The 23848-nt window shown below is 34.9% G+C and overlaps 1 protein-coding gene across 1 annotated transcript in view; it reads right to left on the bottom strand.

The window, feature by feature from the left end:
- Positions 1 to 7401, bottom strand: part of LOC105226328 (fork head domain-containing protein FD4) — a 79035-nt gene extending 71634 nt beyond the window's left edge. The window contains exon 1 of the mRNA XM_049450162.1: positions 1907 to 7401. Coding sequence (XP_049306119.1) covers positions 6032 to 7135 — 1104 coding nt within the window. The 5' untranslated portion in view covers positions 7136 to 7401 and the 3' untranslated portion in view covers positions 1907 to 6031. The remainder of the gene's footprint in view (positions 1 to 1906) is intronic.
- Positions 7402 to 23848: the final 16447 nt, after the last annotated feature.

Below are 23848 nucleotides of genomic sequence, written 5' to 3'. Positions count from 1 at the left end.
TTTTTTATTTTTGTCATAGGAGAAACTAAAATTTAACATGTAGATGTCAGACCCAAAAATCGTGTTGAAAGAAATGATAGTGATATTAAACAAAACAGTCAGTGGTAATCACTGTTTTTCCTATTCATATTCAAATTTGCTTCGAACGCTTACGATCAAAATATAATCCCGCAATTATTGTGCCGCTTTTACTTCATTCAAGGCTTTGACTTTCGGCATGAGGTCAAAATATATTTCGAAAATATAAAAGTTACATTACTATAGATGACATCTTTATTATCTTCGTTTTTTATTGTCCTATTGTAATTATTTCATAACTAACATAACTAACATATATCAATAATGGTAATTTCCATGGGGAGGTTATAACTGCCCGTTTTTTTCAAAACTTCAACATTTTATTTAAAAAGAACACGAATAATAGTATAATTAAAAACCCTTCTGTAGTTATAACATTTACCCCTTCTTTCTGACAATTTGTGGATTCCATTCCAAATGCCGCCGGCTTGGTTCTTCATCGCATGGAACAAATGGTAGTCGTTAGTTGTTACGTTAAACTCGCGTATTTTTGACGGCCGCCCGGACGGAGCAGAGTCTCCATACGTATCATCTAAAAGCTATTGGAATTCACTGTATGAATTTTAAATTGCTTGTTTTTCATTTACTATATACTATACAGTAGCGGACAGTGAAATCCGGACAACCTTTCGGTTTTTATTTAAAGCACGATTGTAACCGACAAGTGTAATTTTCTACCGAAAGGTTTATTCGTTCACATAAATTTATGTTCTGTACCCGTTTCATAACAACTTTTAGTTTTTGTTTCAATAGTTTCAAAGTTTTTTTTGTGCTCTTGCTTCGTTAAAGCTTAAATATTCCAAATTTAAAAAAAAAATGTTCGAATTGCAAAAAGGTAATATTTTGATTTTGCGTAAAGAAAATCTGACCATTCGTGAAATTAGTGATAGATTTGGCTTCAGCAAGTCTTCCATCGGAGAATTTTAAAAAAGTTTCGAAAAGAGAAAAACTGGCTCTGGAGCAATGAAGGAGACAAGTTCTGGAGGAGATCGGGTTATAGAAGGCATCAGCTTGAGGGATCGCTTCAAAACTGCTGAGGACATTAAAGTAGAGTTATTTGCAGGTGTTGGTATGGAAGTTAGCGCAACAACTGTTCGTCGAAGGCTTCAGGAGGTTGGTTTGAACGCTTGTCGGACGGCCAAAAACCACTTTTAACCTCAAAAATTCGTCAAACCTGTTTACCATGGGCAAAAGAACATCAAAATTGTACTCAACTTGATTGGCGAAATGTAATCTTCTCAGATGAGTACAAATTTATCCTTTTCTGCAGCGACGGTATGTCCTACGTGAGAAGGCGAACTGGTGAGCGGTTCAAGGACGAATGTGTTCAAAGAACTGTTAAGCAGGGAAACAGCCGAATGGTTTGGAGTTGCTTTTTTACTATGACCTTGGGCAACTAGCCCTAACACGAGGACCCGTCAATATGAATAAGTATCAGGAGATAATTGAATCAAATTTTATACCTTCAATTGAAAACCATGTTTCACAAGCGGATGTCCTTATTTTTCATTATGACTCTGCGCTCTGCCATAGTGCCAAATAGTAAGTATCCATTTTTTTGTACAACTAGAGTTTAATGAAGATTTATGGTCCTTTGCGCGTTGGCCACGGCGAATACCGCATCCGATGGAACGATGAGCTGTACGAGATATACGACGACATCGACATAGTTCAGCGAATTAAAAGACAGCGGCTACGCTGGCTAGGTCATGTTGTCCGGATGGATGAAAACACTCCAGCTCTGAAAGTATTCGACGCAGTACCCGCCGCGGGAAGCAGAGGAAGAGGAAGACCTCCACTCCGATGGAAGGACCAAGTGGAGAAGGACCTGGCCTCGCTTGGAATATCCAATTGGCGCCACGTAGCGAAGAGAAGAAACGATTGGCGCGCTGTTGTTGACTCGGCTATAATCGCGTAAGCGGTGTCTACGCCAGTAAAGAAGAAGAAGAGTTTAATGCTATAATTTTAATTACAAACTTTATACTTATTCCTTTTTCTTTAAGGTGAAGAATTATTTATCAAAAATCGGGGTCTCGACTTTGGAGTGGCCAGGTAACAGTCCGTATCTCAATCCCATTGAGAACCTTTTGTTTATAATGAATGCTCAGGTAGCACAGAAGAGACCAAAGAATTTAACAGAGTTGGATAGAATTCTCGAAGAAACATGGTATAACGGTATTGGAGCAGTAACAATAAAAAAAACCTCATAAATTCAATGCCCGAGCGTATAAAAACCGTTATAAAAAGCAAAGGAGGTTTGACAAAATACTAAAAGGAATGTGTTTGTATAGATTAATATTTCTTTTAACTAAAACTATAAAATCATTTCTCTAATGTAAAAAAAATTATCACTGTTAATATTTCTAGCTACCAAAATTATAAAATATCTAAAATAAATTAAAAAAAAAAAATTATAAGTGAAATCGACTACTTACTTTTTTTACGTTTTACTTTATTACTTTATTTTCAACCTTTTTTGCAACTATTTCTTTAACCTCTTTACTCCTAGGTTCATAGTTGTCGCCTCGGAGTCGCCCTATACGAAATCTTTCAAACTGATAACACAAAAGAACATCCTGGTAAGTAGGTAAATGGGACTCAGAGAGATTGTACGGATATATGCCAAACACAGGACATTTCTGTCTAAATTTTAATTTAGATACAGACATTTTGAGTTCTGTGTTCTGTTGAGAGAATATAAGTGATAGCACTCGGCGAAATCAACGACAAGAGTGAAGGAACTCGATGAAAAAATATTTATGTGGAGACCAGTCCGAACGTGTCGTATGGCGCAGGGAAATGAATGTAAGTGATAGAACTCGGCGAAATCCCCGACAAGAGTGAAGGTACTCGATGAAAAAATATTTGTGTGGAGACCTATCCGAACGTGTCCTTTGGCGTAGGAGAATGAATGTGAGTGATAGCACTCGGCGAAATCAACGTCAAGAAGTGTGGCCGCAAGCCGATTTTCACCTTGCGCGGTGGCGCGCCGCATTTTCGCTCGTATCTCGGGAACGGTTCGTCCTACGGCCATGATACCATTTCGGTAGCAAATGACGTGACAAATAACTTTTGTTTTATACATTTTGCCATGAGATGCGTATTTCAGGCGCTAGGTAGACAATTTCACGATTTTAGGCGAATTTCCGAAATTTCAAGGCCGTAGTTGGGGTTGAAGATGCAATCCGATCTCAAAACAAAAAGTTGCATTGGAATCAGGAAGTACTAAGGCAACTTTTCCGCACTATTAGAAATCCCGAATCGAAAAAAGTCCGGAATCGATCCACCCTATCGTAGAATAATGAATTTTGAATTATACGCAACGTTGTTTAATATACTTGTAAAGTTTTGCCAACACCTGAAAGAATTTCCTCGGAATTGTACCTTACGAGAGGGCCCCGAATTTAGCTCTTCCTTACTTGTTAATGTTTTAGTTTGTGATTACTTAGCAACATACATACATATATGGTATATTCCTAAAGTACTACTGAACCATCGAAAGTTGGAGTTACAAGAAACTGGTATGAGGTTTATGGGGTTAAAATTATAAAACAAAATGCTATTGAAACTTTGAAATTCGATCTTCTCCTTCTTAGTAAGTTCTGTTATAAGTTTAGGCCGTTGAAAAAAATTAAACTTAATACGTTTTTATATTTTTGCAACATGTTGCTACCGAGATTAATAGTTTTGTTTACCTAACGGTTGTATGTATCATCTAAAACGAATCGAGATATATAAGACAATCTGGTACATTGATCGATATTTTCGGTAATAAATCGACTATAAACACATATACGGTATTTTCGAACTTAAACAGTTTCAGATCGATTTGAAAATTTTTTGCTTATGAAATTGCTAACTTTAAAGGCATTATTCATGCAAAATTTTATCCCATTATATTAATTGATGCTTTCTTTGTAGTCATTATTGTATTATAACGCAGGAATGTCAGAAGAATGTAATATACCGAATTTGGTAGAGTACTAAATATATATCTCGAGATATGTATTTTCATCCACATGTAGTTTGAGCTCAATAAAGCCTTGTCGTACTATCTAAAGTGTAAAAATTAACGCCTCTGACGAATTTTGTTATTGATTTATTGCACTTTTAGGAGTTTTTAAGAAAACCGGCTTGGAAAATATACTACATATGCCTTAAACTTACTAGGGGCAGGGACAGGCCCACTTTTCAAAGGTTTTCAAACCACAGGTATCTCACTGTATTGCCAAATTTGAGTTATCTTAATTTTCTTAGTTATGACAATTCATACTTCATAATGGTTTTTGATGGGCATGGCAGTGATCCGATGACGCCTATTTACAATAGCAAACTTCTTATGGTGTCAAAGAACCATTTCATCAAGATATCTTAATTTTTATGCAAGTTAGAGCTTGAACGTACGGACGGACAGAGAGGCAGTTACCTGGATTTCAATTCGGCTCGTCATCCTGATCATTTATATGTATATATAGCCCCATATCTATCTCGATTTGTTTTAGGTGATACATTCAACCATAAGGTTAACAAAATTAAGATACTCTGTAGCAACATGTCGCAAGAGCATATATGATTTTAAAAAAGAGGCATTAAGTGTTAACAGCAAATTTTATAATTTTTACGACTTACAAGTTTGCTGAAAATTTGAAGGGCTTAATGAAAAGCAATTTCAAGGGACAGTCTTATAAATACAAATTATTTTAACTTGAAAAAAGAGCTTAACAAACATTTTCAGCACTATATTATGTGATATTTGTATAACTATTTATATGTTTTAAATGTTATTCTGGAAAAGATTTGAAAAAATGATGACTCTACATAATTTTGAACTTGCAAAAAGTGGGGATTTTTACTAGGGAGAAACTTCAGAAAACGATGGAGTTCATTGCTTCAAGTTTTCATATTACGTTAGTATGACCAAAAATAATTTTATTCGCTTCAATATTAAGTAAAACAAGTAATTGCTAGCAATTATCTAGTTTTAGAGGTATTTATAAATGATAAATTTTTTCTCCTAAATATATATGTATGTATTAATATTTTTTTAATTATAAATAAAAAAAGTACAAATTCCCGGATCCTTAGAAAGTTTGATATTCATATTAAGTTCACCCAATTAGTTGGACTAATAAAAAATAAATAAATAATAAGGACAAAGTTAACTTAATGGTAGACAATCTACGAACCTTAAAAAATTTAGTGAAACAGCACCAGAAGAAATATACACTTATATAAAATATGTACTTTTAAAAAAGATGTACTTTAAATTCTAATTTTAAAATACAGTTCTTAATGAAACGTAGTGTTCTTATTCTGATTTAAAAAACGTTGCAAACATTTAATCAGCAATCAAATTAATAGTATTTATTATCTGAATTTATGAGAATATATTCGCGTGTTGTATATAATTTTAGTCAATTTTTATCTGAGATTTTACAATATTGAAGAATTAAACAAGCCGTTAAAGGCGCCTATATTTTCAAAATCCGCAATATAACTTTAAGATGTACAATATTTAACATATTTGCTAATCTTCATAAAATAATACTGTAGTTTTTAATTACGCCTGTTAATGCTGATATTTTGATTTGCCGTCGGCTAAATAATCAGTATTTTAGACAGAAATTATTTTACTATTTCAAAAATGGGATTAATTAATATATTCGAATTTCGTATCAAAAACATTAGAAACATTACAATTTTTAATATACTCACATAACTAATATGTTTGTAGACTAGAAATGCTTTAATTAAATTTTAATTAGCGAGTATTTGTTTCTTAAAATCATGTTTTTTTAATGATTGGTTTTTTAGTATTAAATATTATATACAGAGCGAAATATATTAAAAATTGTTTTAAAAATAATACATTACATATGTGCATAACAGCCATTAGGAACTAAAGAAGATGACTCCAGTTTATTTCAATTACAGGCGATTACAACTAATGATGTCATGCAGTTCGCAGGCTGGAACTCTGTCGTGAATTAGATGACGTGTGTTGGTCTGTTGGTATTTCAACATTTGCAAAATATAACGGTTGTAAATTTCCAAGCGGAGATTTCATCATTAATATTGGATGCAGCGGAATATCGTAAACTGTTGTTGAATTTAAGCAAGGATCCAAATTGATACAATTAGCTTCTGACCTATTATAATGCAGAAGGGGCATGTGGGTACTTGCAGTAATCGTGTGCAGCGGAGGAAGGGGTTGATGGTTCATTTCAGCACTGAATATAGGACTGTGTAAGGTGGCACTATTCTGTTTTAGTGTTTCTGTTTCCAGTCTTTCGGTAATAGATTTATCGTAACTGTTAATGCCTTTTATAGACTTTGAATCAAGTTTATCGGGCGTTATTAGACTTTCAATAGTAAAAGAACGTTTTTGTCGAGATTTGTTAATAAGGGTTGATCCATCCATTGATGATATTACTTGGGAACTATGTAATATATTTGAGAATGTTGTATCACTATTTGTTGACACTGTTACTTGTGGATATCCTAATGATATAGCAGTAGATGCAAAATTTGTGATAGGATGCGTGTTTCCAACAGAACATTGTGTTAATTTAGCTATATTTGCTACATTAGTTAAATATAGCGAAGAGTCATTAATTAATGGTAATTCTGCTGATGTTGACGTATTTTGTGGAGTAAAAAAGAAACGATTAAGATTTGCCCATGTAGCTAGTTCTTCTTTCAAATAATCCTTATCGTGTTTGTGTAGTTTGAAGCGTTTCCGACGCCGTAGTAAGCTACCATTTTCAAACATATCAATTGCTTGTGGGTGAAGAGCCCAGTAAGCACCTTTGCCTGGCCGTTCTGGTCTTCGAGGAACCTTTATAAAGCAATCATTAAAACTGAGGTTATGCCGTAAGGAGTTTTGCCAGCGTTGTGTGTTTTTCCGATAATAAGGAAAACGATCAATTATAAATTTATAAATATCACTCAGAGGTAACATTTTTTCGGGTGAATTCCAAATAGCCATAGCCGTTAAGGAAATATATGAATATGGGGGCTTTTGATCGCCATATGATTCTCTCGGTGGTCTTGGCATAATTCAGTAATAGAAAACTGAACATTAATACAACACGGTTTCGCTTATTTCGATTGAAAATACATTTTATTGACAACAAAAACATCCACTTGTTTTATTGGTTGTGTATTATAATTTACACTTGTTCTCCGACGGTGAAATATCAAATTTAATTTTAACAACAACACGTTTAAACAACGTTTATCTCTTAACATTCATTGTGCGCGGAAATTCAAACGATTGTACGAATATCACTAAGAGCAACGAAGCCGAACTGTTAACGAAAACAAAATCTCAGACACATTGACGACAGCGAGAAGAAGCAAACACACATACACAGTTATGTGTAACGCCAATGCAACTATTCAAAAACGATTCCACGCAACCAACCAGAAACGCACAAAGTTCGATGTATCACAATACTCGTTTTTCTATGGGTTCTTATTCACACCCCCTCTGCATATGTTTTTATTTATGTACAATAAGCAAAACAAGTCCTCTATAAATAAGGTTGTATTCATTTATGTGACAGGCAAATGGATAGTTTTATTCCACCCTTTAACATGTTCAAGGGAGGAGTTTCACTAGCTTAGAAATTATTAGTAAACATTTTCTTCTTTGGCATGGCTTCTTCATTATTTTTCTATTGAATAATTTTTAATGGAGTTTTTATTTAGTAAAAACAAAATATTTAGTAGAATGTAGATGTTATGATTATAGTTACTTCAACATAGTTTGATTACAGAGGTAACAGCTGGCTTCGGTTGTCTGTCGAATGTATAATTCTTAGAAATCAAAGAGAAGTTAATGAACTGTTTTAGGGGAATCCTGAAAACGTTTTAGTATGGGTAACCTTAAAGTACCAAAAAGGCAGAATACTTTGAAAACACTAATGTTATGGCCAATTGATCGATATTATCCGCTGTAGTAAAATGAGAATTTAAAAATTAAAACCGGCACGTTAAAAATAATAAATATTTTGCGAAATAATGGGTTGTCAAAAAAGTCTTGCGGTATTTTCGCTAGTTGGCGCTGAAAGCGCGTAGTTCTAGTTTTATCCGTCGCATCGGGTCATGATTGTCGTTTCTTTTAAGTCGTTCGTGAGTTATAGCGTCGCAAACATGGAGCAAAATAAAGAGAAAATACGGCATATTTTACAGCACTACTACGATAAAGGCAAAAATGCATCTCAAGCCGCCAATAAAATTTGTGCAGTTTATGGACCCGATACAGTTTCCATTTCCACCGCACAACGATGGTTTCAACGTTTTCGTTCTGGTGTAGAGGTAGTCGAAGATGCGCCAAGCTCCGGAAGGCCTGCCGTCGAAATTGCGATAAAATCGCTGAATTGGTCGAAAGAGACCGGCATAGTAGAAAAAAATAAAATAAAATCAAAATAAATAAAATTCAATAAAAATACCGCAAGACTTTTTTGATAAACCAATATATGTAATATATGCATATTACATGTATAGATTTAAGTGAGTTATATTGGGAAGTTTTTATGTTTCAATTAAGTCTCTAAAAATTTGAACACTTAAACTTTATATTAAATTTCTTAGATTCGTAATATATCATGTTGACTTCCCGAACCATTTTTAAATGAAGATCACGATGCAAATCCGAATTGCGTATGTACCACGGGGCATTTACAATTTTTCGCAGAACTTTGTTTTGGAATCTTTGAACTACTTCGATGTATAACGGGGCGGCGCATCCCCATAGTTGAATTCCATATGCCCAAATAGGTTTCAATTTCATTGTAGACTAGGAGTTTATTTCATGTTGTTAAGGGTGATTTCTTGCCGATCAACCAGTTTATTTTGTGGTATTTTAGTTTTAGTTCTGAAACTTTTTTTTTGTATATGCTCCTTCCAATTCAACTTTGCATCCAACGTCATACCAAGATATTTCACCGAGGTTGAATACGGGATTACTTCATTTCCAATATGTAAGGGGATGTATGTAGCACTTTTGTTAGTGAAGTTTATATGGATAGACTTCAACTCGTTTAAAGTTATGTACCATTTCCGTGTCCATTCTACAATTTAATTTAGTGAAGATTGCATTCTGTGCGACGACTTAACTTCATGTTTGCCGGTCGTAATGATGCAGGTATCATCTGCAAATGTGGCGATTGCGCAGTTTGGCGGCGTAGGCATGTCGCTAGTAAATAAAATGTATAAGAGTGGACCCAGGACACTTCCTTGGGGTACACCTGTTTTTATCGGCCGTAACGTAGTATATGATTTTCCCTGCTTGATTCTGAAGTAGCGGTTGTTGAGGTAAGAGTCAACTAGATCGGTTAGGTACTGTAGAAAGTGAAGTCCTAATTTAAGAAGTAAGGGGTCATACTCTATCGAACGCCTGCGATACGTCAAGGAAAACAGCTGTGCAATTGTGCTTTTTTTTCATCGCATCTTTAATTATGCTCGTTATTCGATGAACTTGATCTATTGTGGAAGCGTTTATTATTGTCGAAAGTTTTGCTATTGCTTTCCGGTTAGATTTTTTAGTACATCAGCAGTCACCAAATCGAAGCCGGGAGCCTTTTTTGGTTTAAATCTACTTTTAATAATATTTTCTACTTCTTTATTTGTTGTTGGTTGGATTTCACCCACTTATTGCGATTTTTCCAGTTGTGGTAGAGTACCATTGACCGCAAAAGGACTTAATGTTTTAGTTAGTTTCTCTGAGAATACTTTCGCTTCTTCCCAGGATCCGTTTGGCTTTCTGAGGGGTGCATTCGACAATATTGGGTCTATTTATATTAGTGGCGCCTGTCCTAACTTTTTTCCATATAAATTAAAATGGTAAAAATTATATATATTTTCTTACTTTTGTACCTTGACATTTGAGATTGTAAAACTGAACTAAAACATTATTCTAATAGACCAAAATAGATAATTTCTTAAAGTAAAAACAATCAATGTGGGATGAATTCCATTGGAAACATAAAGTATCAAAAATTAAGATCGTTTTCAAAGGTAATAAAAACATAAACGACTATTGCATTAATACCTTTTTGAAATAAATTTAAAATTTATGTGTATATGTGGAAATTGAAAGTATTATTTAAAGTTTTAGGTTTTTATTTTTATTTGCAAAAAATAAATTTATTGACAAAATTTGGAGTGAACTTACTGACCCAAATACTCTGCATTTTTTAAATTTAAAATCTTATGCAGGAAACCTTATTTCGGGTTAAAACCGAAAAATTTTAACTTTCACTAAAAATTATTTAACCTTTAATTCTTGCTATTTTACCTTTCGTTTCCAATTAGTTTTATACTACTAAGGATTTCATTTTATCATTTCAAAGGCTTTTTATGACTTTAGTGTTTCAATGTTATTTATAAGTGTTCGACTTACTGCCATCTTAATTAATAGGTTGAATATATCCCACATGCTTTCTACCATATACAGTGAAACCCACTTTAGGCAAAAACTTGCCGTCGAGTGAATAAATAGCTCATTTAAAATATTTTATCATCCAAATAAAAAATTGCTTTATATCGCTGCAACAAAGGTCAATGATCTATTTAAATACGTACTACATCGACAGATCCATTTACATATCCAATAACAGGAAAAGAAATAAATATTTTATTGAAAATATATACATATATCGTAAAACTAAAAATGTTTAACTTATTGCTCAAAAAACTTGGGAATTGACGATTGCGGCAAGTTTAATTGATTTTTTTTAAGCGAACAACTGCAAATGGATCTCCAATTTTTGTAACAGATTGAAGAGTCGCTGAAAAATCTTTAAATTTGATATAGCAATCAAAGCAGTTCCATATTAGAAAATTTAATTAATTTCTTCTGTTATACTCTCAACATCTGTACTATTGCCATCAATAGTTTTTCAGTTTTCGCCAATTATAATATCCAACTTGATGTTTGCATATTCGGTGCATGTACTTAGTTATTATTATCTAATGATAAAAAAATAGAAGCCAGCTTTGTCAATCTTTAATTTACTGGAAGATTTTTAATATCAGTAGGCGGAAACCTTCCGGCGTGAAGTTATTATAGTAACAAGAGGATTGTTAGCATTATAAAAAATCCAGAAGCTACATAGATTAGTATTGCATGCAGTTTTCCAAAAACCACTTGTATGTTTTCTAAATGTAAAAGGATTCGCACCTGTTTTTACGTTTTTACAAAATTGCTGATGAGGCTATGTTGAAATGGATAGTAGCTACGCGTAGTGTCTGCTTGATTTATCGGCATCGACATTGGCCGTTATGGGCCAAGAAAATGGGAGCTGATTCTTTACTTTTTTCGAATGTAATTCCATGTTTTTGTTTTTTCACTAGTTTAATTCCTCTAAATATTAAGAGGGTCATCCAATGCCATAGGCCCAAAATATCAATTTTATTTTTTTCATAAAATTATTTTTTGACAAGTCTAGAATAAGGTGGAAGGATTTTTTAAAATTCAAAGTCGTTTCAAAGATACATGAATTAGAAACAGGAGCTGTGTGAAGCGCTGAGTGGCGGACTTGAAACTTTAAATATTTTTTTCAAACTTTCCTCCATCGTATCTAAAAACGGTTTGACCGAATGACATGAAATTTCTCAGTAACGCATGGAATGATCAAAATCAAAGTAAAAAATTCGAATATCTCGATTTTTTTATAGCAAAAAACACAATAGGCAAAATTCGGAACTTTTTTCAAATATTATATCTACCGGACTACAACTTTTTGTATTTTCATTTGATAGTAGTCCACTTCGTGCACTTAGCTTACAGATCCACAACCACCTTCATACAGATCAATGAGTCTACCCTGTCTTCCTAAAATATTTGAAAAAGTATTACTATCAAAGATGTCTCCTTTCCTCCACGAAAATAATACAATACCAACCCATCAATTCGGATTTCGTGCGAAACATGGCTAAATAGAGTAAGTAAATAGAATTACTAACGAAAAAAATGAAAGCATTTGAGCACAGGAAACACTGTTCAGCAATATTTCTAGATGTGGCTCAGGCGTTTAATAAGGTGTGGCATGAAGGCCTTTTATATAAGATTACAAAAATTCTACATTTAGAATTGTATAAAACATTGTAGTCTTATTTAAATAACAGACAATTTATGGTGAAAGTAAGAAATGTCATATATGATGAAAGACTCTATACATCATATATTATATACATATAGCAGATCTTCCAACAGCTAACACTGTATTAACTTCAACTTTTTCGGATGACACAGCTATAGTGAGCCGTAACAATTGCCACATTTTAGCATCAAGAATATTAGCGGAGCATATAAGGTCTGTCGAAGAATGGCTAGTGAACTGGTGTATAAAAATGAATAAAAAAGTGTAAGCATGTTACGTTTCCGCTAAGGCCAAACATGTGCCCGGCAGTAAAAATAAACAACATTTTAGTAAACCAAGCGAAAGAAGTAACATATCTTGGTAGATAGAAGGCTCATTTGCAGAAAACACATCTCTAATAAAATAACATACATGAAGATTAGAGCAGCAAATTTAAATTTTGTTTTAAATGAAAAATCTGAACTTACCCTAGACAACAAAGTGCTTTTATATAATTCGGTCATAAATCCGATTTGGATGTATGGCATTCAACTGTGGGGAACGACCTGTGCAACTAATATTGATATAATACAAAGGTTTTAATCGAAAATGCTTAGGACAATCACGTGTTCACCATGGCAATGCGTAATACCGACCTTGGTATTCCTATGTATCGAAAGAAGTAGAATACAGCAGAATTAAATATATATTTAAGCTCCGACGCCTTAAAAGAAGAGATATGCCTGTGTACTAAAGAGCAACGTATCATCAAAACAGCTCAATCACTTGCTCGTGCCTGTCTAGTTTTTAAATAGATTTGAGATTTTATAACTTATTGTTTGGATTTAAAAAAAAGCAGATTCAATAAATAAAATAATTTAAAAAAAATTACAAATTAAAATTCGCCGAGACGTGGGTGTTCAAAACACTCTACAGGGCCCGATACTTGAAGTGTAACAAATTAAAAAAGCCATAAATTCGGTTTGGAAAATTATTTTTATTTATTGCAAAGTAAAAGATGTGTGAAAATAAGCATAAATTTAGGACCAATTCACTTTTGCTAGATATGACGACCTTTTGCCTTAACTATGGTCTTGAGACGGTCAAAAAACGAATCGCAAGGTGCCCGAATGTGACTTGCCGGTATTTTGGCCAATCACGGACAATGGCTTTCTTCAGCATCTCGAGACTGGGTTATTTTTTACTTCGGACCTTGCTCTCAAAAATGGCCCGGAGAGAATAATCCATTGGATTCGCATCTGGTGAATTCGGGAGCCATTGTGTGGTCGTAATGAAGTTCGGAACGTAAGACGGTGCCGAGTCTTGTTGAAACGTCCTGGTTTGCGACCGAAATGTTTGTTTGCCCACGGCTTCAAAGCAGCCTCCACACTTCCCCGATAATATTGGAGAGGGTCCATCTGCGGTGACCAAACCATTATTATTGGCGGGTGCTACTTCCTGGTGGCCAACCGATGGCTTAAATTCTTGTATGAACGGTCGGTCAAGTAAACCCGATCGTTTTGAGAGTTTACGAATTGCTAAATTTGAAAAATTTTTTCGTCAGAAAACACAATGTTCAGAATTTGACCGCTTTCGGCCAAGCGAAGCAACTGTTTCGCTCTCTCAAGTCTTACTTGTTGCTGCTTCGGTGTTCACTTTTTTTTGCGTTCACTTTTGGCAAAACGCTTTTGTACACTTGTGAACAATACTCTGAACTGCCATTCAGCAAATTTATAAACAGATGATTCCAGTACGACATCTGCGCGAACGGCTTGTAACTCATTTTCTACGCAATATTTTTTTAGCTACGAATTTATAATTAATAAATGACAATAAACTTAAGGATCTATTTAATAAATACGAAACAATTTTGTTGATTTCATTTATGAAAATTTCTCTCTTCCATCGATTGAAAACGGATTCCATGGGGCGGCAATTTTAGTTTTGGGAACAAAAAATATCACATAGAGCCAAATTTGGTGAATACTGTGATTGATCGATGGTATTAATCGTAGCTCGCGGCTCATGGCTATGGTGCATTATCATCGTATAAAATCCATGAATTGTTTTACCACAATTCCAGCCGTTTTCGAACGATGTTCTCGTTTTTTTTTTTTCAAAGAGACCCTTGTGAATATAAAGGGTGATTTTTTAAGAGCTTGATAACTTTTTTTAAAAAAAAAACGCATAAAATTTGCAAAATCTCATCGGTTCTTTATTTGAAACGTTAGATTGGTTCATGACATTTACTTTTTGAAGATAATTTCATTTAAATGTTGACCGCGGCTGCGTCTTAGGTGGTCCATTCGGAAAGTCCAATTTTGGGCAACTTTTTCGAGCATTTCGGCCGGAATAGCCCGAATTTCTTCGGAAATGTTGTCTTCCAAAGCTGGAATAGTTGCTGGCTTATTTCTGTAGACTTTAGACTTGACGTAGCCCCACAAAAAATAGTCTAAAGGCGTTAAATCGCATGATCTTGGTGGCCAACTTACGGGTCCATTTCTTGAGATGAATTGTTGTCCGAAGTTTTTCCCTCAAAATGGCCATAGAATCGCGAGCTGTGTGGCATGTAGCGCCATCTTGTTGAAACCACATGTCAACCAAGTTCAGTTCTTCCATTTTTGGCAACAAAAAGTTTGTTAGCATCGAACGATAGCGATCGCCATTCACCGTAACGTTGCGTCCAACAGCATCTTTGAAAAAATGCGGTCCAATGATTCCACCAGCGTACAAACCACACCAAACAGTGCATTTTTTCGGGATGCATGGGCAGTTCTTGAACGGCTTCTGGTTGCTCTTCACCCCAAATGCGGCAATTTTGCTTATTTACGTAGCCATTCAACCAGAAATGAGCCTCATCGCTGAACAAAATTTGTCGATAAAACACATTTCGAACCGAACACTGATTTTGGTAATAAAATTCAATGATTTGCAAGCGTTGCTCGTTAGTAAGTCTATTCATGATGAAATGTCAAAGCATACTGAGCATCTTTCTCTTTGACACCATGTCTGAAATCCCACGTGATCTGTCAAATACTAATGCATGAAAATCCTAACCTCAAAAAAATCACCCGTTATTAGCTTCATTGGAACGTTTCATACCCAAAATTTCCTCAAAAATCAATGAAGGGATTCGCGAGAGATACCGAGCTCTCTTGCCACCTCTATAATACTGACGATTTTCAAGCACCATATCCTCCACTTTTTTAATATTTTCACCAGTTGAAGAGGTCGAAGGTCGCCCAGAACGAGGTAGGTCTTCAACGACCTCTCGACCGTCTTTGAAAGCCTTAAATCACTCATAAGCTTGTGTTTTTGATAAAACTGAACCATCGTAAGTCTCTTCCAACAATTGCAACGAGTACGCACTCGAAATTTGATAAAAAAAAAAAAAAAATTGAGACAAATTTTTTGTTCGATATTTTTATTCATTGTAAAAATCGCAACATACTACTGAGGTGTACCGAATTAAGCAGCTTCTTTTTCTTCTTTACTGGTGGAGACACCGCTTACACGATTTTTTTTTTCTTTTCGCTACGATATTACAGTGCTAGACTTTTTTCCCTGTGCGGATATGTAAAGTTTAAAGTCTATGCGGACAATCCCGCTGCAATTCAGGTCATGGAGCAAAACATCACGCATGGTCATGGAACAGAACATCACTAGTTGCCAGTTGTAATGCTCGAAACGAGTCATCAAAAATTGGACTCAATGGACCATCTGAGACAAAGACGCGGCCAACATTTGAAAGAGATAATCTTCATAAAATTAATGCCAGAGAGTAATTTTTCGAATTCGTAAATGGATCGCCCTTTTTTGAAATTGATCGTCGGTTGGACGTTAGCTAAACGGAAACGCAATCTCTAATCTTCACCAAATTAATAGCTTGCAGCCACATAAATAATAACAGTAGTGGTGGCTTAAGTAATGACGGAATGGGAGAAGCTTAACAGTGTAACGCTTCAAGGGTATAGAATTCCCGAATGTAAAACAAGAATGACAAATTTTCCAAGAGATTACATGGGTTTCATGGCTTCAAAAAATTATTGTCTTATTTAATTCTATAACAAATAAGAAGTTCTGCTGTCAACGCAAAGGTACCCATTTTCCGATGCTCTGCCGGAAATGACATCGTAATAGCAGAGTTTGGAATATTTTCTTTTTAAGAATTCACAAAATCATTGGATTAATAAAAAGTTTGAATAATATGTATATGTATTTAATTTTTTAAATGAAGAAAGATCTTTGAAATTAGACAAAAATTTCAGTTCAGTTAAATTCAAGTTAAATTAATAATGGCATCGTAAGATACTTTGTCTACGCCCCGAAAACATAAATTAATTTAATGCAAAGTATATAGTAAACAAGTTCCTAGTTTCCAAGAACAGTAAGCACAATATAGAATATTCAGAAATCTCTCGGAAAATTGCGGCTAACAAGAGGACGAAAATTCGTTGACTGAGGTCATGTACAAGCTTTCAGGCTTTGTAGGAGTCAACTCCCCCATTTTTGACTTTTTGCAGCTGTCAATTACAATCTGTAGGAAAGAACAGCGTCTGGTTTCTTTGAATTTTTGATGAATCTTTAAAATAGAGAATATTAAACCTTTAAAGAGGAGGATACATAACGGACGTTGCAGGTCTTTTGTCAGCTTTCTCTTTATGTCATCAATGTTTTCTTTACTCTCAGCCTTTGCGGGTATGGTAGACTCAGATTTTGGTCGTTGGTGTGTCGTCACGCGATTTTCGAGAACAGAGCCCCATTTATTTCGTCTTATTTATCGAATGTTAACAGGACCGTGGATGGCATCCCTGTATTGTTATCAGCTTGACGGTAGCCGTAATGTTATTTTTATGATGGGACAGTAGAATTATATGCGGTAAATTATTATTCAGTAGTACGGCGACGTGCTTTTTCATTGGGGGTGTTTTTTTACGTGGCGGGCCCCAAACCCAGCGCACAACCCTATGTAGGAGATGTTTCGCCTTCTCACTTTAGCTCGCCTTCAAACGGATGTTCTTAGGTTACCCAGAGGATACTTGGTCAAAGACCGGAAGTCGTGAGCTGCTTGAGTCATATGTAGAAGAATCGTTTCTGGCCACTCCCAAGTGAATGGCGATCAGAGAACTTTCCTCACTTGCGTGAACTTCTACAAATGACTCCATCCCCCTTACTGGACCAGGACCAGGGCTTGTCTATGATGGTTACTTAAAGGCTGTCGCAGGGTTTCCAGCGAGTCGTTGTGGGAACCCGTTTCTCTTCTGCGAGCTGCTCTGTTTTATGGTTACCGCAGGAGATTGCGATGGCTTTCTTTTGAGGAAGCTTTCGTACTTCTCCACAAATTGCGTTAAGCGTTTTATCTCCTCGACATCAACCGAGGTGCCCGCAACCTGATTTTTGACTATTTTCCCGAGTGCATAAAGTGTAGTTTGATACCTGCTTTCCCTCAGTTGATTTTGAAATTTTTTGCGCTTTTACGCTTTCTTTACTTTGGCAACTAGTGTATATTGATACATATTTAAGTTCACGGTACTTTGGCTGTTACTCTCTGTTTTTATTTCTGTCACTATTGGTGTGTACTCACGCTTCCCACAATAGGTGGATTGATGTAAAACCGACTCAATCATTCTTCATATTGTCCGAATTAGGACGTATCCCTCTTACCTCGTAAGAGTAATGAGCATTCCCATATGGGATGCGCCCATTACTATTACTTGAACTTCTTCTCCACGGCAAGGCGACCAACGTTGAAGGGCAGGGCTACCGCCAAACTCGTTTTGTAACAAAGAGGTGTTACAATCCATGAAGAAACATTGAAAGCATCAACAGTATGGAAGAGGAGAATGCCAAAAGTTCACGTTGAGGCTCCATAATGCAGAACTGAGTGAACGCGACCCTGAAAAGAGGCCTGACCTTAGCTTTAATTACCTTTAATTATGTCGCCATTATAACATATATGAAAGTTCATCTTCTTCTTTACGTAGACACCGCTCACGCGGTTATAGCCGAGTTACCAGCGGCGTGCCAGCCGTTTCTACTTTTTGCTACGTGGCCCCAATTCGAGATTCCAAGGAAAGTCAGGTCTTTTCCAAAAGTTGGCGCATGGTGAATATCTGGTAAATTGTTGATTTTTGTAGCCTAAAGCCACACTGATTTTTCACATTTTTTTATATGTGATGAAGAATAGGTCTATCACACGGTAGCACAGTGTATCGTTTAATACAAGTTAGGAGGACAAAAATATTTTAGTTTGAAATTTATTTTTTTTGGTCGTGTTGATTAATGATTTTAAGTTTCAATGAAAAATTAATATATTTTTTTAGATTTACGAATAGAAAACAAAAAATTGTGTAAAAAATATATTTAATTATTTTTTTAAATTTCAGAACATACAATAACATTTACTTAAATGTATAAAATACGTACTAATACATAAGTCCATTACATTTCAACTAATGAAAAACGCGATGATTAGTAAGGGAATTTTTACCAACAGACCTAATAATAACAATAACATAAAAATAACATTAACACACAACAACAAAATGTTAATACTACGATATCATTAATCAGAATCAGATACTAGATAATCTTTATCGTCATGGTCACATGTTACCTGACGAGGTACTTTTGATGGTATTGAAGGCGGGACAATTAAATTTAGAACTTCCTCCGGTAATTTATCTATTCTATTTTTAGGAACTTCTCTGAGTGAGTTGATTACCGGATCGGATGTTATTAAAAGCATATGTAGTAAATTTATATTCGTGGCTATACGTGACAGCTTTCTGATATGGTGTTCACGAAATCTACGGCAGTCCTTTTTACGGGCCTCTTTAGCTTCCTCCAAAAGTTGTCCGATTGGAAGAATACAAGTTCTAATTACCTCCGTACTATGTACCAGGATTTTATGCACGGTGACTGGCATATAGTACCACGAATATAAATTAAGATAAAAGGTTCTGGTTTTGGAACAAAGATTTTCGAATTTATTGCAATCAATATCGTAGCCGGAGACTAGCATTCTCAATAAAATGATAATTGCTTAATATCCAATCCGGTAATCTGCCCACTCAGTTCCAGATTCATAAAGAACCTGCGGGCCGTATTTCCATCATTAGAGTTCCCATATCCAGGTTTCGGTATGTCTACTATAAGTCCCATCTGGTTTTTAAACCTTTGTCCTACTTCTTCCGAAAGCTGTTTTACTAGTCTTTTCTATATCGCTTTTAGCTTGCCACTTTTTTATATCCAAACGATAAGCGCTATGGCCGGAGCTTCCGTTACATCCCCATTTGCTGATTAATGTGAATGACGACTTAGGAGATATATTTTCTTTGAAAACTTCACTTTGCGCTTCAATTAAACGTTTAGCGGTTTTATCCAAAATGGCTTGAAGTTTAATTTAGGCGCGCGTTTTTTTCTTCTTTTTGCAATGTGACGTCAATTGAAGATTCCAAGCGAAGCCAAGTCTTTCTCCACTTGGTCTTTTCATCGGAGTGGAGGTCTTCCGAAGTACCGAAAATACTTCTTCTTAGCAAGTTTTTTTAAGTTCAGTGTGGGACCACCCCCACATTAAACAATATTTCAGCCAACAGGTGTAACTTGTTACCGGGATCGCCTGTAGCAAATTATAGTTCGGTATCTTAATTCAGTTAATAGCGTTTTGTGAGCGTGACATGAGTCCGATAACACCCATCTTCAACAGCGACCGCCCTTGTTTGTCAAGGAATATACAGGTACATACGCATTAGTTCATCAATATATGTATCTAAACTTTTACTTAAATTATCGGTTGCACAAACAAAAGTAACATATAGTATGTACATACATGCATATAGATGAAGGTAATAAAAACGGTTATGAACATGTCCGGAGGGGCTAAGTTAAGATTAACATTTCATACTCTTGCGGTGCTAAAACTTTATATTAAACAAGTAAGGAATGCTACTCTTGCAACTTGCAATAATCAAAGACAAGGAAATACTTTCAGGTGTAAAACGTCAACCAAAGGATCAAAATCCAAGTAAGTTTATAAATATAACTCATACATTGACCGGCTTATTCGGCATAAAGTTTGTTAGAAAAACAAAAATCATTATGTACAGTATATGGGAGTTGGGGTAGTATTGACCCAATTATTACTACCACCTACTATTAACATGCCACACTAAAAACGTAAAAACCTAAAAGTAAAGACAGCCGGATGTTCGAAATGTTCCTGATATTAGTTACATAGGAACTAGGTCAAGTTTTCGTTCAAATTTATATATTTTAGACACAAAGTTACATTGCTATGAGTAAGATGCGTTTTGAGAGAGCTCATTTTCATTGATATAACTCTCATTTTGGCCGACAATTGCGGAACAAGTAATACGGAAATTCTAAAATCTTTATATTAGGAAGATGGGGGATAAGGGCAGTATTGTTCTGAGGCAACCCATTTTTAACATGCAGATACACCATTGTCTGAGAAGGATTATCTCTGAATTTCAATTATATAGCTCACACATTGATTAATATTTTACTGGGGACCAAATATTCGGTACATAGGGACTTCAAGATTTTCTGTTGGATTTGTACAAGTTTTGGTCATTTTTTTATTCGAGAAAAGTTATATTCGTTATACTAATTGTTTCTTGATTTGTGTACTGGAAATTGAAAGGTTCAAATAAAATTAAAAATACGCTATGTGGGATATGTTGGTGGTTGTAGTCCGATTTCACCATTTTCGTACTATAACATAGGAATATGAGAAGAATACCGCGTGCTAAATTTTGTTGAAATCGGTCGCTCGAGTCCCAGGACATGGGATTTCACTAAGCAGTGCCACACCCAGTGTCCACTTTTCACACCGACTTCCTCTCATACCATCTCGGATATAAAATTTAATATCTCTGGTGTATTTAGCTATTGATTTATTGCGGTTTAAATAGTTTTAAACAGTAACGTTATATAGGGAGTGAGCGGGGTTATCTTCCGATTTCATTCGTTTTCAGACGGTAGGAGTTCATATATTTGTGTTGGGCGAATATAGTTATTGTAGATTTATTGGTTTAGGAGATATTTATGTACATTAAACTTATAAGAGGGCGGAGCCACGCCCACTTTCTCAAAAAGTTTTCCCATAGTTGTCATTCGCCACTGGGAACTCCTATGCAAAATTACATTTCTATATCTTAATTTTGTGCTTAGTTATGATACTATAAAGGTTTTCGTTGGGCGGAGTGGATATAACGGTTTTCTAAAAAGCTATTGAATGTGCGATAAATCAAAAAGTAAATGTGTCAGATATATTAAATTTTTCACCACAAGAGAGGACATTACAGGAAGCGGGGCGAAAATTGGGCGATGGATATCTCAAGACCTACTCGACCAAATTCAGTATGTAATATTTTCTTGACATTCCAGTTCCTGTGCGAAAATGAGCAAAATCCGGCTACAATAACGCCTATTTCCCGGCATTTAAAATTTAACGTCCCCAATCCTCGCACAAGCGTTCCTAATTACCATATCAATGGACAGTTATAAAGGCCTTCCTTAAATATAATAAAAAGGTCTTTCGTAAAATATAGGTCCCATAATTAATGAAACGGTAACAGCCATAAATTTTGCAATACAACCCTATTGCATTGATCGTTGCAAACGATTGATGTGTTGTAGATTCACGTGGTGGAGATATAGGGCGCTTAATATTTCTTTCGAGTTTAGAAGCTTCGTCTAATTTAATCAAAGCAATTATATCATTGATTTTCACTGTCATTGAAAACCATCAGGTAAGTACCTTTTTGCATCCCTCAATAACACTGTGGAACATTTTTGGGATTATTGTCTGGGGAGTCAATGTGATGGTACTAGGTCAGTATAGTAAAACCCTCAAAGGGTTTGTCGTTTGTATGTGTCAGTTTTTTTTATGACCTTTTAAATTTTTTCCTTATCTTGATGTTTTTTCGCGAACCACTTGTCCGATTTTGATGAAACAAATTTAGAAAAATTAAGAATTATAATTTATATTTGTTTTTATTTGTCTTTATTCAAAAAGGTGTCATTTATCGCCTTTTTTATAAATTTTTTTTAGCAATATTTATTAAAATAAATAAAAATAAATAAATAAAATAAAAATTATAAAAATGTTTACTTTATTTTTTTAGTAGTTCATGTAGTTTTTTTTTAATTTTTTTTTTTTAAGGCGATAAATGACACTTTTTTTAATAAAAACAAATAAAAACAAATAGAAATTGTAATTCTTAATTTTTCTAAATTTGTTTCATCAAAATCGGACAAGTGGTTCACGAAAAAACATCAAGATAAGGAAAAAATTTAAAAGGTCATAAAAAAAAACTGACACATACAAACGCCAAACCCTTTGAGGGTTTTACTATACTGACCTAGTACCATCACATTGACTTGGAATTTCTCGCCCCCCAGATTAGCTGTTGATTAGCTGTTGTACTGTGTAACAGCCAGTTGGTCATTGATGACGGCTACACCATCGCTTATTTGCGAAATTGAAGCATTGGTTTTACGGCTTCAAAAAAAGCTTATATTATTATTTAATTCTAAAATACCTATAGAATACTTCCAGCTATAAACTTGTAGTCATTTAAAACTTTAAGCGTGTTTTTCGTTAACCTGTGTTTTCAAATTTGGTTGTCAGGGTTTCTCATGAACTATTTTTTCTGTTTTCTTTTGATGATCCTGTAAGAAGTTTTGCTGTCACGTGGGAACATTAAGCTGTCGCTATTACATCAGATAAAGGTTTATTGTTATTTATTAATTTTAATTCATTACTGTCTTGTAAGACAGGATTTAATATTCCAATTTTTGCAAATGTTATAGATGTGATAATATTATTAAGATCTGTTATCATTGTCGTATTTCTTGATGAAAGTTTATCGAAAAAGTAGTCTGAGTTCTCTCTGTGTTGCTACCAAGTGCCTGGTGGGTCTAGGATTCTGGCCTGTCTTTACAGGGTATTCATCGTGTATTAATTTATTTATCTGATTTATGTTAGCGTTTATACGTTTTCTCATATGTAATTCGAGGCTGAATTAGTTTCATATGTCCAAAGTTTTTCCAGATTATGACGTTCCCGTTTATTGCCGGAATGTAATTTGCGTCAAAGTAATAATTGGTCCTGTCGTTACCACCATCGATATAGTCATAACTAAACTGATTCTGTAAAATTTGTCAACAAATTTTTACACCCTGAACAGGGTATATTACGAGGGCTGTCTGATAAATAACCGACCTCAACGTGAAGCTAGCTGCCCATCTGAAAAAAAAAGTTTCTACTTAAAATTGTGCATATTATAATATGTAGCTACTCGCCAAAATTTCAGAAATTTATCTTGCGCAATTATCTGTTGACAGTCGTTTTTGTGAGTCTATTTCGGTGATTTCCCCAAAATGGAAAAAATTGAATATCGAGCTGTAATTAAATTTTTATTTTTGAAAGGAAATACGCCTTCACAAATCAAAGATGAGTTGGACTCTGTGTATGGTGACTCTGCACCATCGTTTACCACCGTAAAATTTTGGGCAGCTGAATTTAAACGTGGTCGCAGGAGCTTGGAAAATGATGAACGTCCTGGGCGTCCAAAAACTTTAACCACTAACGATAACATCGTTAAAGTTCATCAATTGGTACTAGACGACCGCCGGATTAAAGTTAGGGAAAT

The sequence above is a fragment of the Bactrocera dorsalis genome, chromosome 2, assembly GCF_023373825.1.
Source record: "Bactrocera dorsalis isolate Fly_Bdor chromosome 2, ASM2337382v1, whole genome shotgun sequence".
Lineage (NCBI taxonomy): Eukaryota > Metazoa > Arthropoda > Insecta > Diptera > Tephritidae > Bactrocera > Bactrocera dorsalis.
Note: the sequence above shows the minus strand (reverse complement) of the source record. Positions and strands in the feature narration are given on the sequence as shown.